The 16370-nt window shown below is 46.3% G+C and overlaps 1 protein-coding gene across 2 annotated transcripts in view; it reads left to right on the top strand.

Annotated features, from left to right (window-relative positions):
- The window catches only part of ABCD3 (ATP binding cassette subfamily D member 3), an 86595-nt gene that overhangs the window by 17879 nt on the left and 52346 nt on the right, over nucleotides 1-16370 (top strand). The window contains exons 4-5 of one of the 2 annotated variants that reach the window (XM_033916940.1): nucleotides 534-622; nucleotides 14006-14075. In XM_033916940.1, coding sequence (XP_033772831.1) covers nucleotides 534-622; nucleotides 14006-14075 — 159 coding nt within the window. The remainder of the gene's footprint in view (nucleotides 1-533; nucleotides 623-14005; nucleotides 14076-16370) is intronic. The other variant, XM_033916941.1, reaches the window with a different exon arrangement.

The raw sequence follows: 16370 nt of genomic DNA, 5'->3' as shown, positions 1-16370 counted from the left end.
ATTCACCAATTTAAAGAAAATACTTGATGTTGGTCATCTTAAGGAAATTTTACAAACGTAGACCTTTTAGAAGATTCCCCTTTCCTATACAGCAGGGGCATCTGAGGGGTTTTTTTTTAATGGTAGGCTGCATGATCAGAAATTCATATATGTGTAGGTCACATGAATCTTTCAGCCTGTTATTGCATGATTCATGCTCTTTAAAATCTGTGAATCTCTTCTGAAATTGTGACTTCCTACCCACCAAATAGTGCAGCAATTCTTCAAAATCATGCATGCTACCAAATCTCAAGTGGGGCCACACATTGCATGCTTCTGCTGTGTAAGCACACTGTCTGTTCCCTTGAGTCTTTAAAAAAAAAAAAAAAAAAGCCACTATTAAGTATCTCTAAAGTTACCTTTGAACCTTTACCAGAAGGAAATATTTTTGAAGGAGTGAGTTTGTGGGGAGAGGGTCATTGTGACTGTGTGAAGTACTTGTAAAATACCACTACTGTGGTTGTTGTTTTTTTGTTGTTTGTTTTTTGCATTAGACAGGTTATTTGACACTTATAGCATTCATGCTGATAGCTCGAACATACTGTGATGTGTGGATGATTCAGAATGGGACCATGATTGAAAGGTAGGTTTTAAAACCTTATCTATATGGTTTATGATTTATTTATTTTTTTTGTTATATGTATTACCTCACTTTTTCATTAATTTTAATGTAAAAATAGCAGGTAGGTCTTGGGCTTTGAGCTAGCAATTGTAACAAGATGAAACTGAATCAAATAACTTATAAAGATACTCTATTTTACTCGGTGAAGACCTAAAAGTCAGTGTATTTCTGTGAACAAAAGTTCTTTAAAATATACTTTTACTTTTGCAGATTTTAAGACTTAAAATTCATTATAGATTCTTAAGTGTGATGTGAACCAATGGCTTGTCCATTAGCCCTAGTTGGTAAAAACATAGGGGTTGATATTCAAAAGGGTTTAATGAGCAGGATAGGCCCCTACCTGGTTAAACCCCGCTGAGCTGGCTCGCCATTGATATTAAGCGGCATTTAACTAGGTAGTACCACAGAATATTTTTGCTAATTGGCTATTTCCTAATTGGTTAGGATCGAGATTGTCCAGGGAAAAATCCTGGGCAAAACTAGCACTTACCTGTCCTAACTTTACATGCTAAATTAACTGGATACCAGTCTCCTGGTTAATTTCGACATATCTGGATATTCAGTTCTGGGAACTGCGCATGCTCTAGCATTGAATATCTGGAATTAGTTCAGTCCATGGCTTGCAAGCTACTTACAAACGCAGACTGGATATTATTCCCATAGTATTCTGCTATCCCTGTAATGTTTATTTATTTATCTTATTCAATTTTCTATATCGTTCTCCCAAGGGAGCTCGGAACAGTTTATATGAATTTATTCAGGTACTCGAGCATTTTTCCCTGTCTGTCCCGGTGGGCTCACACTATATATGAGACAGCTGAATAAGTTTGCCATTGCCAGTTTCACTTCAGTTTTTATGTTAGACACAGTTAGCTGTGTTTTGTGCTAGGATATTTATTATGGCAAAATTTTTTATGTTGTGTATAGAGCAAGAGTTTTCCCTTTTAATCTCTGAGTAGTTACATCATTCTTTTCTTATATACATCAACTTTCTTTATTATTCTTTGTTCCAAGTTCACCAAGAAACTTTGAATTGGATAAGCTAATGTTTTAAAAATACTTTTGTAAAAAGGCTTCCTAGATCTTGTACTGTATTTGCAGTTCCAAGCATCTTATAAAATGTCCATTCTTTAGCACTCTCCAGACCAGTAGAGGTTAACTTTACGAATGGGTATATATCTAATCATGACCAGCAGGTGGAGACTGAAAACAAAACTTTGGGACAGTATATACTATCCTCCCTTCTCTATTTCCCTCAGTCTTCTTTCAGTCTCCAGCAGGTGTTGAGTGATCTGTACCCATCTCTCTTGGTAGGGCTGTTGGAATTTGTTTAGGGGTTTATTGTCCCTGTTTTTGGCCGGACGGAGCTTGGTCGGGCCCTGTTTGGGGGTTCGTCCGACCTCGGGGGTGTCAAACCCGGCGGGTCACGAGCGGGGTCCCTCCCCCCACTTCCTCCACCTCCCCACATTTTTTTAGAGGAGCCTCAGCAGTAAGCCTTGCCCCCTAAGTCAAGCAAGGCATATTGCTTCGAGAGCCTGTGGAGTCTGTTCTGTAAAAAAAAATAAAAAAAAAAAAAATCCTGAGGTAGTGCTGGTCTGAAGGGTTGTTTCCCTTTAAGAAACCTGTATTTTACTGTATTTTTTCATGTAACCAGCACTTTTTTATAGCTAGGTCGCGTATGGAGCAATTGTGCCCTTCTCCGGGGGAGTAGGCCACAATTTTAGTCCAGCCGCGAGGCACTCGCGGCCGGCCTGAACTCGGCGGTTTGGGTCGGTGAGGTGGTGGAGCTCCGTCGGCAGCGGCTGCAGGCGCCCAGAGCTCCCCGCCGATGGTGCCTCGCGAGTCGGCTTGGAGCAGTGGGGAAGCCCGGTCTTCCACAACCGCCCACGGAGGGATTCCCCGAAGGATTCCCTCTCAGCTGATTTTTTGACAGCTGATGCCGACTTGCCTGTTTTAGCGGCTGAGACTGTTCAGTCTTCTCAGCCGCTACAGGCCATGGAGGGAGCATTTTTGGCGGGAACTTCGCCATTTTCTTTGTCTGGCCCCTCCATTTTGTCTGCAACCTCAGGTGACCTTCCCCCTGTATGGCGAACACAGGGGCAGGTTTCAGCATGGACCCCTGCTGGGGCAGGGAGTCCCTGGGGACCCCCAGGGGTTTTTTTGCCCCCAATTTATTTTCTTTCTTTGTGCGGACTTTTGGGGGTCCCACGTGCGCCTGGGGGGTTTCGGGGGGGGTTTCCCTCCGCGCCCCCTATGGCTTTGCCTCCCTCTTTTCGTTTGGCGTCCCCTCTTCCTCCTCCCTCATCCAAGCGCCCGCGGGGGGGGCTTGGATTGCGAATTGGTGGGCGGAGGAGCGTGTTGGCCTGGTTGAGGACCTGGCTGCTTTGGCGGGCTTCCAGGATCCTCTAGAGGGGACGCCTGTTGGCAGCGGGGCGGCGGGTTTCCCGTCTTCCAGAGCAGATGCGTCCGTGGTGCGCTTTTTATTCAGAGGGATGAGCTTTTAGACCTGTGTAGCAGGTCTCCTTGGTGCGGCATTTTTGCAGTGTCGCCGCCGGAGACCCTGCGTATGGGGGCCCCTCTGCTTCAGGGGGTCTGTCCTGTTTCCCGCTTTTTTCCTGTGCGTCAGGATTTGCGGGATTTTGTGTTGGCGCAGTGGCCTATGGGCGCAGTTTCGTTTGGTGTGCGCCTTGGCTCTTGGGTATCCCGTCCCGGAGGGAGGTGGGGCTACCTTATTTTCGCCAATGGGGAACGCGGTGGTCTCGGCACTTCCTAAGCGGCATACCGTGCCTGTTATGGACGGTTCTGCTCTTAGGGTCTCGGAGGAGCGTGCGTTAGAGACACTTCTTAAGTATGATTTTGATGTTTCTGCCTTTGGGGTCCAGGCGGCTATTTGTGGGGAGCTAGTCGCTCGCGCCGTGTTTCGGTGGGCTGAGCGTGTCCTGGATCGAGAGTCTGATGACTGGTCTCTAGTGGATCAGGAGGTAGCGAGGATTGCGATGGCTGCCTCGTTCCTCTCAGCTGCTCTTTATGACTTGGTGCGGATTTCGGCTAAGTCTATGGCGTGGCCGCGCGGCGTGTTTTGTGGCTGCGCGCTTGGGCGGCGGATTCTGCGTCCAAAGCTAAGTTTACTAAAGTTCCCTTTAGGGGGTCTTTTTGTTTGGAGAGGAATTAGATGAGTTGATTCAGACTCTGACGGACTCGAAGGTGCCCCGTCTGCCTGAGGACCGTGCCCGCCCTGCGTCTGGGTGTGGGGCTGCCCGGGGGCGTTTGCGGGAATTTCGCAAGTAACGCCCGGGGCGTGGGGCTGCTTCTTTCCCGGCTCAGGGTTTTTCCCGGGGTCGGTTCTTCCAGCGCATGCAGCCCTTTCGGGGGGCCCGTCGGGGGGCAGGGAATCCCTCCGCCGGTTCCCCCGCTTCCCGTCCTGCGCAATGACTCCTTGCCGGCGCCCCCTTTGGTTCCGGTGGGGGCCCGGCTGCGCAATTTTTTCCCCAAATGGGCCGAGATCGCGTCCGATCAGTGGGTCCTTGAGGTGGTGCGGGACGGTTACGCTCTGGAGTTTACCCGCTCTCTGCCGGACCTTTTCCTCGCTTCTCCATGTCAGACTCCATGGAAGACGCAGGTTTTTCGTCAGACCCTTCAGCGTTTGCTAGATCTCGAGGCAGTGGTGCCGGTGCCCCCTACGGAGTGGGGCACCGGCAGGTACTCCATTTATTTTGTGGTGGCCATAAAGGAGGGGACCTTTCGGCCCATCCTGGATTTGAAAGGGGTCAACAGAGCTCTCAAGATTCCGTCTTTCCGCATGGAAACGCTGCGGTCGGTCTTTCTGGCGGTTCAGCCGGGGGAGTTTCTTACGTCTCTCGTTCTGACGGAGGCCTACTTGCAGGTTCCAATTCGGGCCTCTCATCAGCGCTTCCTTCGCTTTGCGATCTTGGGGCGGCACTTTCAGTTCTGTGCGCTTCCCTTTGGTCTGGCCACGGCTCCTCGGACGCTCACCACGGTAATGGTGGTCGTCGCGGCAGCCTTGCGGTCAGTGGGCATCCTGGTTCACCCCTACCTGGACGACTGGTTGATTCAGGCAAAGTCGTTGCAGGAGAGCTCCCGGGTTACGGCTCGGGTGGTGGTGTTTCTCCGGTCGCTGGGCTGGGTGGTCAACCTTTCCAAGAGTCGGTTGGTCCCGGCTCAGCGTCTGGAGTGCCTTGGGGTTATGTTCGACACCTACTTGGGGAAGGTCTTCCTTCCAGAGGCCCGGGTGAGCAAATTGCAATCTCAGATTCGCCTGCTTTTGGCGTCCCGGGGTTCTCGGGCGCGAGATTTCCTCCAAGTCCTGGGGTCAATGGCGGCGTCCCTGGACGTGGTGAGGTGGGCGCGGGCCCTCATGCGTCCTCTTCAGTATGCTCTGCTCCGGAGGTGGTCTCCCCGGAGGCAAGATTTGGATGTTCCGGTTCCCCTGCGAGGCTTGGCGCGCTGCAGTCTGCGCTGGTGGCTCCGGACCCCTCACCTGGTTCAGGGGGTGGGTCTGGATCTCCCGCAGTGGACGGTGCTCCTTACGGATGCGAGTCTCCTCGGTTGGGGGGCTCAGTTTATGGGCCACTCAGCTCGGGGCACCTGGTCCGCGGAGGAGGCCTCCTAGTCGATCAACGTGTTGGAGACCAGAGCGGTCAGGCTGGCGCTGTTAGCTTTCCACTCCCTTTTGCTGGGCAGGTTGGTCAGAGTCCTGTCGGACATTGCCACGGCGGTGGCTTATGTCAATCGTCAGGGGGGCACAAAGAGCACTCCTGGGGCGCAGGAGGCGGCTCGGCTCATGGGTTGGGCGGAGTCCCATCTTCTGGACCTCTCGGCTTCTCATATAGCCGGGGTAGAAAATGTTCAGGCAGACTTCCTCAGTCGTCACTTCCTGGATCCAGGAGAGTGGTTTCTCGGCGCCGGAGCGTTTCGGTTGATAGTGCAAGCTTGGGGGCAGCCCCTGATGGACCTGATGGCCACGAGTGGCAACGCCAAAGTGCCCCGCTTCTTCAGTCGTCGCAGGGACGGGCTGGCCGAGGGTCTGGATGCTCTGGTCCAGCCTTGGCCAACGGAGGGGCTGTTGTATGTGTTCCCTCCTTGGCCGCTGGTGGGCAGAGTGCTTCTTCGCATTGTTCACCATCCGGGTTTGGTGGTGCTGGTGGCTCCGGATTGGCCTCGACGTCCGTGGTATGCGGATCTGGGGAGGCACCTGGTGGCGGTTCCTCTTCCTCTGCCTCTCTCGGACGACCTTCTGATGCAGGGTCCCATTCCCATGTTCGACCCGTCTCCCTTCTGTCTTACGGCATGGCTCTTGAAAGGGGTCGCCTTAGCAAGAAGGGATATTCAGACAAGGTGATCTCTACACTTTTGGGGTCCCGGAGGCTTTCTACCTCTCGGGCTTATGTGCGGGTTTGGTGTCTCTTTGAGGAATGGTGTCGGGCGCGGGGAGTGACCTCTTTTCGCGCTTCTCTGCCTAACATTCTAGAGTTCTTGCAGGATGGCCTGGATAGAGGCCTGGCTTGGTCTTCTCTCCGGGTTCATCTTGCGGCCCTGTCGGCCTTTCGAGGGTTGGTGTCAGGTCAGCGTTTATCGGCTCTTCCTGATGTGATTCGGTTTCTGCGGGCGGCCAAGTTGCTTAGGCCTCCCCTACGGCCCTCGGTTCCCTCTTGGGATCTTAATCGGGTTCTCTCTGTTTTGGTGCGCCCGCCTTTCGAGCCCTTGGACGACTGTTCTTTGAAGGACCTTACTTTGAAGGCGGTCTTTTTGGTGGCCATTACTTCTGCTAGGCGTGTTTCTGAGCTGCAGGCTTTCTCTTGTAGGGCTTCCTTCTTGGAGTTTTCTAGGGAGCGGGTCGTCTTGCGGCCTGTTCCTTCCTTTCTGCCGAAGGTTGTTTCTCCTTTTCATGTCAATCAATCGGTGATTCTCCCGGTCTTGGGTGGTCGGGAGGGCTCTTCTGAGCAACGACAGCTGCGCAAGTTGGATGTCGGTCGGGTCCTTCGCTCTTATGTGCAGCGGACCCAGGAATTCCGGAAGTCCGATCATCTCTTTGTCCTCCTGGCTGGTCCTCGTCGGGGAGCTGGCGCTTCTAAGGCTACTATTGCGCGCTGGATCAAGGAGACGATTGCTTCCGCTTATCTTCTGAAACAGCAGCCTGTTCCAGAGTTTCTCAAGGCTCATTCCACTCGGGGTCAGGCGGCTTCTTGGGCTGAGTCGTCGCTCGTGCCTCCGGTGGATATTTGTAAGGCTGCGGTTTGGTCCTCCTTGCATTCATTTGTTAGACATTATCGGGTAGATGTTCAGGCGCGTCGGGACGCGGTGTTCGGTGAGCGTGTTCTGGTATCGGCCCTTCGGGGGTCCCGCCCGTGAGAGGGACTGCTTTGGTACGTCCCATTCGTAAAGTTAACCTCTACTGGTCTGGAGAGTGCTAAAGAAGGAGAAATTAGGTTCTTACCTGCTAATTTACTTTCTTTTAGCTTCTCCAGACCAGTAGAGGTCCCCACCCTGTCTGTTGTTGTTGTTGTTGGGGCTGTTTTCGCGGGCAGTTTTTGTTTTTTGCTGCGGGTTCTAGTATTTTTCTAGGGCCGGGGAGAATTAAAGAACAGCGGCTGTGGCTCGGCTGGCTTAGCTGGCGAGCTGTGGGGACATTTTCCTTCGGGTATTTCTCCTCTGCATTTTCCAACAGCATTTGGGTATGTTATTTGTTACTCCTGTTCGGAGTATTGCTTTCTTCCTGTTTTCCAGTTCTTGGTTCTGCTTGGCTATTCGGCAGACTGAGGGAAATAGAGAAGGGAGGATAGTATATACTGTCCCAAAGTTTTGTTTTCAGTCTCCACCTGCTGGTCATGATTAGATATATACCCATTCGTAAAGTTAACCTCTACTGGTCTGGAGAAGCTAAAAGAAAGTAAATTAGCAGGTAAGAACCTAATTTCTCCTTCCTTGTCATCAGCAGCTGATGAATCCAGATGAGTGGGTTAAGTCCACCCACCAGCAGGCAGAGATAGAGAGCACAGAGTTGAGCTCTGGCTATATGCGGTGGTACTGTATGTTCACTGGTGATTTAGTATTCTCTATCTCTGCAGGCGGATAAATGGTCTCTCCTGCTCCTGGTTTCATCTTCTGCTCTGCATGGCTTGTACGCAGGGGCTACTACCTCTTCAGGCGCAGCTATGCTCCTGTTTTAGCTTTGCTGACTCAGTTGAGCAAGGGGATTGTGCTTCCTGGGTGCCTATGTCCATGTATATCTGTGAGATTATCCTCCCATCTATAGCAATGTTTCCTAACTTCTTCAAGCCAAATACCCCCATAATGAACAAATTTCAACCGAGTACCCTGAACTCTAAGCAACAGAGATTTTGAAATGTACATTTTATTGTTAAACAGTTAACTAACTAGGCAACATACAGTATATAACAAATACAGGTCACTACATCTGGCATACAGACCAAGATACAATTGGTATGATCTATTAATAGTTCACACTCATACGAGTATGAACCACTTGACCCCTTGACAGATGGTGTGTTATTCTTATAAACCGAGTTAAAATGAGCAACAAGACTTGGACTGGGCCTATTTATAAAAAGAAGTTAAAAGGTTCTCCACAAAAGCTGTCCATAGTGACGTAATCCAGTTCTGTCTTTTTTTTTTTTTTTTGGGGGGGGGGGAATGAAACAGAAAATCTAGTTACGATGGGCAAGTTCGTCACTTTTGTGAAGTACTTTCTAATTTTTTAAAAATAGACCCCAGTGAACCAAGGAACCTTTCCACGCAAATACCTTCTCTCTTTCTCTCACTTTCTCTGAAAGCTTGTTGGTTTTGCTGTCTCATGAGATTGGGAGTTGCAAGATCAACAGGATCTTCTTGCACTTTAGCACATACCAGTTTCTGCAAAATGTCTAAAGGCCTGGCTCGCATTCTGACAAACTAAAGCTATATTAAAGTTTTGATATTACCTCAGTAAGGCTAACAATCCCAGCACTGCGAAAAACTACGTACAAACTTGTGCAAGAACAGGGTTGAGACCTGGCCATTCCATAACAATGCTAACTTCCAGGACTCAACAATCTAATGTATTAAAATTTAGCACTGTAAATATATCAGGCCCTAAAACACTAATACATCACCTAGTAGGAAAAAAGGACACACAGGACCGCAACAAGTTCCATATCTCTGTATAAAAACTACATGCTAGCAGAATACCACATCCCGGTCACATGTGCAAGACAGACAGTCCCTCAATAAATATGAAACAAGGGACCAGAGATCAGCAATAGCGATATGAAGGCATAAAACTGAACTTGAAACTTAAAGAAGTGAGACTTGGCATGTATATCGATACTAGAGAAAGAAATATAAGATATCAGAACTGTGCATTTCCAAAAGTTCACTTATTTCGTTTAATAAATTTAGGACAAAATATTTTTCTACCTTTTTTGTTGTGCTCTAGGGAAAATATTCTGTTTGTGTCTGAGAGAGAGAGAAGAGAACCCTCTTGGAGCCATAAATCTACAATCCCTGACCTTTTCCTACTGGATTAAGCATCAGGAAAGTGCCTGCTGCAATAGCAGACAATTGCTTTTTAATCTTCCTATAAATATACAGTAACATTACTGCAGTTTCAAATAATGGAGCATGGTGTCTGTATTGACACTAGAGGTTACTGCTATTGTACAACAATGGAACAGCGGTTCCCAAACTGAGCCGCAGCAGGGATGTACAAGGCAGCCACAGACTTTTCTTATATTAGACATTTTTTACAACAGTGTTTCTCAACCTCTTAGAGGTACGTGGTAGTACTGCCCGATTCATTCAAATTAATTCACCAATTCTCTTTGGTGAATCGATTTGAATGGATTAGTTTCCTCCGGGTCAAAGCAGCAGCAGCGGTTCTGCTCCTAGGCTTTCCTCTGCTGTGTCACTGATGACATCACTGATGAAGTGTCAGAGGAAAGCCCTGGCAGGCAGGCTGCTGTTTTGGTCGGAGGTGGGGCGGAAGGGCGAATCAGCATCAAATTGGAGGCTGGTGGAGGGGGCCGAATCAGCATCGTATCTCATTGCAGTATCACGGCAGAGGGGAGACTTCCGGGTTAGCGGTAGGCAGCATGTGAGAGTCACTGCTGAGACCGCGACCCGAAGAAGCAAGCTTTGGAGTACAGATTAAAAAGCAATTTTCTGCTATTGAAGTATGTCAACCTTGGGCAGCACTTTCCTGATGTTTAATCCGATGTTTTTTTGTGGTAATCTATGTTTTTTTGTGTTTTATTGAATAATCATTGGGTGGGTGGGTGGGGGAAAATGGTTGATTAAGAACATGTGTAAGTTGAATGTGCTTTTATTGTATTATTATATGTTATATTTGCTGTGTTGCACTATTGAAGTTTTAAAAATCAATAAAGAATTAAAAAAAGGAATATAGTATAATTCCCTTTCACAACAGTGCAAGTAAAATTAACAAATCCCCCACACTAAAAGTTTTCCTGCAGGTATAGTTCTTTATTCTGATCAGTTCATAAGGCTTCCTGTTGCCCTTTAGCAGTTGAACAATTCACTCTAAGGAAAAAAAAATATGCTCAGTGTCAGCAACCTTAATGTTCAGCTAGCTGATATTCTGCTCAAACCTTCGATCCACAAAGTTTGTGCTAGTCTCATAGTTGGTCCTTAGCCCACTTTCCTTAATAATGTTCCTCAGCTCTCTAATGGCTTCAGTATGGATTGATTCCTTCAGAAGTTGAGCTTAACCTTTCTCTTCCCTTTCCACTGTGCTAGGAGAGCACAAGGTAAGGAAGTCTTAACATACAGCTGCAAACTTCCCAAATAGGCTTCCTTTACAAAAGAATAAACAAGATTTTCTTGGTATCTGCTTCTAGCAATTCTTTTCTCCCTGGGGCAGTTCTCTTGCAGGTTCTGTTTTCCCCTCAGGTTAAGTAAGTTAGAAAAGCTCTTCGAACGCACTTCCCTTTCCTGCTGGACTTTAACTTCTACTTCTTGTGCTCCCTGGGGTATGGTGCAATCATAGCCTTGGCACTTATCCCCTGACTAGCTACTAAGTTACTGCCTGAGGACACCATCTCTACTGTGTCCGCCTCTGTTGTTCCTTCCTGCAGTTTCTCTGTTGCAACAGGTACTAAGTAAAACATACTGAAAAAAGTTTTGTGTGTTAGATGTTTCCAAAATCACAGCCTCAATTGTTGATTATAGGGCTTATTTACATCCCTAATTCTCCTTTTAATATACTAATCTAAATTTAAGCTTCCTCTCATGAGGAAGGATAAAATTTCACTATTGCAAGGCCAAATGATTGTTGTGCACATGAGAAACTGTGTGTATGGAGACTTCTCACCAGCATCATATTTACGGTACAGATGACTTAGATTATTTTGAAATTGAAAGCACTTGGCTAGTGTCTCCCTCCCTCCCCCCATACATTGTTTCAGCCCTTCAATTGATTAGGTCATTGAAATCAGTTTTGAAGAGGATTAAGTGGCAGTAATCCAGGTCTGAGTTAATTTGAAGGCAGTGCCCTGTATGACAACCTTCTGCAGGTGCTAGCAGAGAGACCTCAGAGGATTCAGTAGAATGCAATAGCTCACCTGGTAACAAACTAGTATTCGAAATTATATCTCCCTGGTCCTTAAAAGCTTGCAGTAGCTTCTGATGTTTAATAAAGCTAAATTTAATATTCTGGTGTTCAAACAATTTCATGTTGCTATCTCTTGATTTAAAAAAAAGAAAAACCAACAACTTATGGTTTACTGTTTTTATTGTATACCACTTGGATAAATTAATAATCGGAAAAAGCAGTATGTACATTTATAATTAATTATATGACACTAATCATCTAAGCCAGTGTTCTTCACCTATGGACTAGCGGAAATAAAATAATTATTTTGTGGACCGGCACCGGTCCGCCCTGCCTCCGCCCCCAAACCCCGCCCCCACAATAGTACTAATTGTAACACCATTTTTTTTCCATTCATTTTTCATGTATACACACACAAAAACAATATAATCGGATTAACAACACATAATGGTTAACTACAAAATTAAAATACACAAAGCACACTGTATGCTTTTCAACATTCATTCCTACCAGAAAACAGATAACCCCATGCAAATGCAGGACCAAAAACTAAAAGTACTGATATTTACAAACAAACCCTAAGATGCAAAAGTCTGCAAACAGTACAACCCCAGAAGAAAAGAAACAAATGCATTTCTTCCTGAACAGACAGCAGATGTAAATCAATACATTCCCCATACCGCTGTTGTCTCTCTCCTTCGATGCTGTACCTTGCCTTCTGGCCTGCCCCCCGGTGTTATCTTTGGGCCGGTCCACCGTGCGATCAACGCAGCATCTTCGGGCTGGCTCCCTGAGTGCTGCATTGCACAAAGCTGTGGGCAGCAGCTCCTCACACCTCATCTGGAAGCCTTCCCTCTGACGTTGTGACGTCAGAAGACTTCCGGTTCAGGCACAGGATGCACATAGGAGCCTTTTCCCATGGCTTTGTGCACTGCAGCACTCGGGGAGCTGGTCCGAAGACGCCACGTTGATTGCACCGTGGACCAGTGGCTGAAGAACACTGCCTTCTGCTCGCCCTGTGGACCGCCAGAAAATTTCTGTGGACCTACACCGGTCCACAGACCGGCGGTTGAAGAACACTGATCTAAGTCCTGTTTATCATAGGCACAAATGTTACCTTATGTGCCAGACACATTCAGTCCTGTCAAGGTAACTTGGTCAAAGTTCTATTGGTTTTGGAGATGAAACTTTAACAAATGTGGGCAGTGTTGTAGCTATTGGATTCATTGCCAGATTGTGATCCTCTGGCTTTCTCTGGATTCTTAGTACAGTATATGAGAGGAGGGGTGGGGATACTCTGTTGATTTTATATGATTGATAGGATGATGTTGCATACATCACATAGGGCAGCTTTTATTAATTCAGCTATTTTACACATTCAAGAAGTAAATGTTTTGAACTGCCATCAGCAGGTCAGGAAAGATTCTTTGCTTTCATTAAACAATTTTTGTGCTTTGATATACAGTAAAACCTTGGATTGCAAATAACTTGGTTTGCAAGTGTTTTGCAAGACAAGCAAAACATTTTATTAAATTTTAACTTGATAAGCAATGTCTTGCAATACAAGTACATATAATATATACACATCACATCTGAGCTGATGGTTTTTCTCTCTCTGACGCTGCGGGAGTGTAGTGACTGTTCTAAACGAGTCTTGCAATACAAGTACATACAATATTTTGTATTAAAGTTTTTGGGTTGTGGAACGAATCGTCTGAGTTTCCATTATTTCTTATGGGGAAATTCACTTTGATATACGAGTGTTTTGGATTACAAGCATGGTTTCGGAACAAATTATGCTCGCAAACCAAGGTTTTACTGTATAACTTAACAGAGGCAGTCATCTATCTATCCTTTTAATATGCCAAGCATCTTGATCACAGATTGATTTTGAAACTGCCTTTGCAGTGGGGAATTCTCAAAATAGTTTACAAGTGGGCAATTGTTGAGCCCCCGACTCATGTGCCCACAGTACATCTGTTGCATTTCACTACTGTAAATATACAGATTATTTTCATTCACTAACAAATTTTAAAAAACAAAAATATTTTTACTTTTTAAACTGTTTAAGAAATCCAGTTTTGCCAAAGTAATGTATATCGATGAATTTTGTACCATTTTGTTTGTTTTTCAGTGGAATTATAAGCAGAGAGAGAGTGTTATTCATGAAACACTTTTGTAAATATATGACGGCTATTCCTGTGGTAAATAATTATGGAAAATGTAGCCTGTATATTTGGTGTGATCATTTGATATTCTGGGCATTACTAAATTTTATATATATATATATATAGATAGATAGATAGATAGATAGATATACACACACACATTTTTATATTTATTTATTTTGCACTCAGTTACTTCTATATTATGGTCTAAATAAAGATGTTATGGAATTATTCATAACCTCTTTATTTTTTTTTTTTTTTTGTTAACTGATAATGTTCATATATAAGAATTTGTTTAGGGATCTGTATGAAAAACAAAAGGAAGAAAGTAAATTTTTCCTCATGTTTAAAATGAGGGCAGTTGGAATTCTTAGGTAAAATTCTCTGCCCAGTATGATCTTTCAACGTGATTTGATTTATAGCAATATTATAGGAGATTCATTAGAAAGAAGTAATATTTATGAGTTCTTGAACTTTTTTGGTACGTTGGTGCATGGCATGTAAGTATAATTCAGTAGGTTCATTGACAAGGTATGTTTTGCTGCCCAGCTTTAATTGCTACTAAGCCTGTCTGCATGTCGTGATTTGCAGTGCTATCATCGGTCGCAGCAGAAAAGACTTCAAGAAATATTTATTCAACTTCATTGCAACCATGCCAGCTGTAAGTGTTTATCCATGAAAATGTTTTGTGCATGTTGAAGTTACTTGGCTTTTTTTGTCTTACTAACAGCCAAAAATTACATTATGTAGATATTCTTAATAATGCCAAACCTGCACAGAAACTGATAGGTTTACGTTCCTCTGCCAGCAGGTGGAGATTGAGACACTGACCTTTGGCTGTAGTATAAGGGGCTGTGCAGTCCCAAGTACAATCAGTCTGTTCTCAGTCTCCAGCAGGTGGAGGTGGTAAGCCTGTGCAGTCTTTCCCTGGTTTAATGTGGGGCTGTTGGATTTGTTTAGTGGCCTTCTTGTCCCTATTGTGGGTGCAGGATTGAGTTTGGGGGACCTTTTCAGGGGTCCTTCTGACCTCAGGGGTGCCACAATCGACTGGTCGAGTCCCTCCCCCATTTCCCCCTCTCCCCAAAATTTTTACCTTAGAGGTGCCTCAGCTGTAAGCCTTGCCATGAATATTCAGGCATATAGCTTTGAGAGCCAGTGGGGTCTGCTCACTTTAAATTAAAGTTGTATTGAAAAAAAAAGGTCCTGAGGCAGTGCAGGTCTGAAGAGAAGTCTTTAATTGACTTTAATTGGTTTTAATTGCTAATTGGCACTTTGTTTTGCCTTCTAGCGGTTTTCACAATGAGCACTTTTTAAGAAACTTTAAAAGTGCTCATTGTGCTTCAAGCGCACGGTTGATGCAGCCGGCGTGTGCACGTTGTGCACTGGCCACCGCAAAGGGGAATCTTCATTGGCTTTGGGTGCAGGTGAGCAGGGTTCCCCTTCGCGCGTACATTGCTCGTCAACTGTAGGCAGTGGGGAAGCCCAGGCTTCTCCTACCATGCACACAGGGATTTTCCCAGCTGCTGACTATCAGGGAAGTAAGGTTTACCTTACCGCTGATAGTGCTGGGGAATCCCTTACCGCTGCTGCTGATTTGTCTGATTTAGCGGCAGGGTCTGTTCAGGCCTCTTTGCTGACGCAGGCCTCGGAGGAGTGTTTTTCGGCAGGCTTTTCGTTGGTTTTGGCAAGGCCTCAGGTGACCTTCCTCCTATCTTAGACAAGAACAGGTTTGCAATGTGTCTTCTGCCTTGGCGGTGAGTCCTTCTTTGCCGCTGGAGGGTGGAGGGTGCCCCTGGTTTTATTTTAGCTATGTACAAAGCTTACTTACAGGTGGCCAGGGGTCCTGTTTCTTCCCCAGGAGTCTCTGGTTTATCAGGGGAGGTTTTGCCTTTCACGTCTACCCCCGTTTGGTCCCCCTTGGCGTAGGCTCCTGCCCAGTCCCCCCACCCCCAGTCTTCATCCAAGCTGCTGCGGGTCTCGTGGGATGAGGATTTTTTATTTGCAGACACGTTTTTACCTGATGAGGACTTGGACTGTTGGATCCCCAAGATCCTCTCAGATCCTCTCGGATGTGGTTTTCTGAGCTGCCAGCTGGCAAGGATGTATTGATAGTGCGCATTTTTCATCGGGAAGACCTACAGGAGCTTATTCTTCAAGTTTCTTTGGTTTTGCACTTTGAGAAGGAAGTAAATGACCCCCTGCATGTGGTGGACCCCCCTGCTTTGGGGGATCTAGTCGGCCTCCCATTCTTTTCCTATATATCAGGATATTTGGGATGTAGTGCATGCGCAGTGGAAGACTCCGGACATATTTTCACATGGTGCGGTCCATGGCTCAGCTTTATCCCATTCCTAATGGGGATAGGGATATCTTTAAGTCTCCTGTGGTTGATGCAGTGGTCTCGGCTATCGCACATAGGCAAACAGTGCTGGTTGAAGGCGGTTTGGCCTTGAGAGATTCTCAGGATCATAAGATGGAGTCTCTTCTTAAGCAGAGTTTTGACCTAGCTGTCTGGTGGTCCAGACAGCAATTTGAAGCAGACTGGTAGTCCAGGCTTGTTTCCGGTGATCTGAGCGGTTCCTTAACTGGGAGTCTGATAACTAGTCCTTGGTGGATCAGGAGGTGGCTAAGATTGAGCTCAGCGCTTCTTATCTCTCGGAAGCCATAGCTCTTGGAGTGGCCACTCACCATACTCTGTGTTTTTGGGGTTGGTCAGCGGATGTGACGTCCAAGCTCAGTAAATTTCCTTTTCGGGGCTCCTTCCTGTTTGGGGAGGAGTTGGATAAGCTTGTTTAGATTTTGAGTGACTCTAAGGTACCCTGGCTTCCTCAAGACCGTCCTTGTAAGGATTAGCCCCACCCAAAATGTAAGGTGGTCTGAGCGGTTCCTTAACCAGGAGTCTGATAACTTTCACCAAGGTTATGGTGGTGGTGATGGTGGTAGAAGCTTTACGCAA

This window comes from Geotrypetes seraphini, chromosome 12 (assembly GCF_902459505.1).
Source record: "Geotrypetes seraphini chromosome 12, aGeoSer1.1, whole genome shotgun sequence".
Classification (NCBI taxonomy): Eukaryota; Metazoa; Chordata; class Amphibia; order Gymnophiona; family Dermophiidae; genus Geotrypetes; species Geotrypetes seraphini.
The sequence above is the reverse complement of the archived record's forward strand: the minus strand, read 5'-3'. Positions and strand labels throughout refer to the sequence as shown.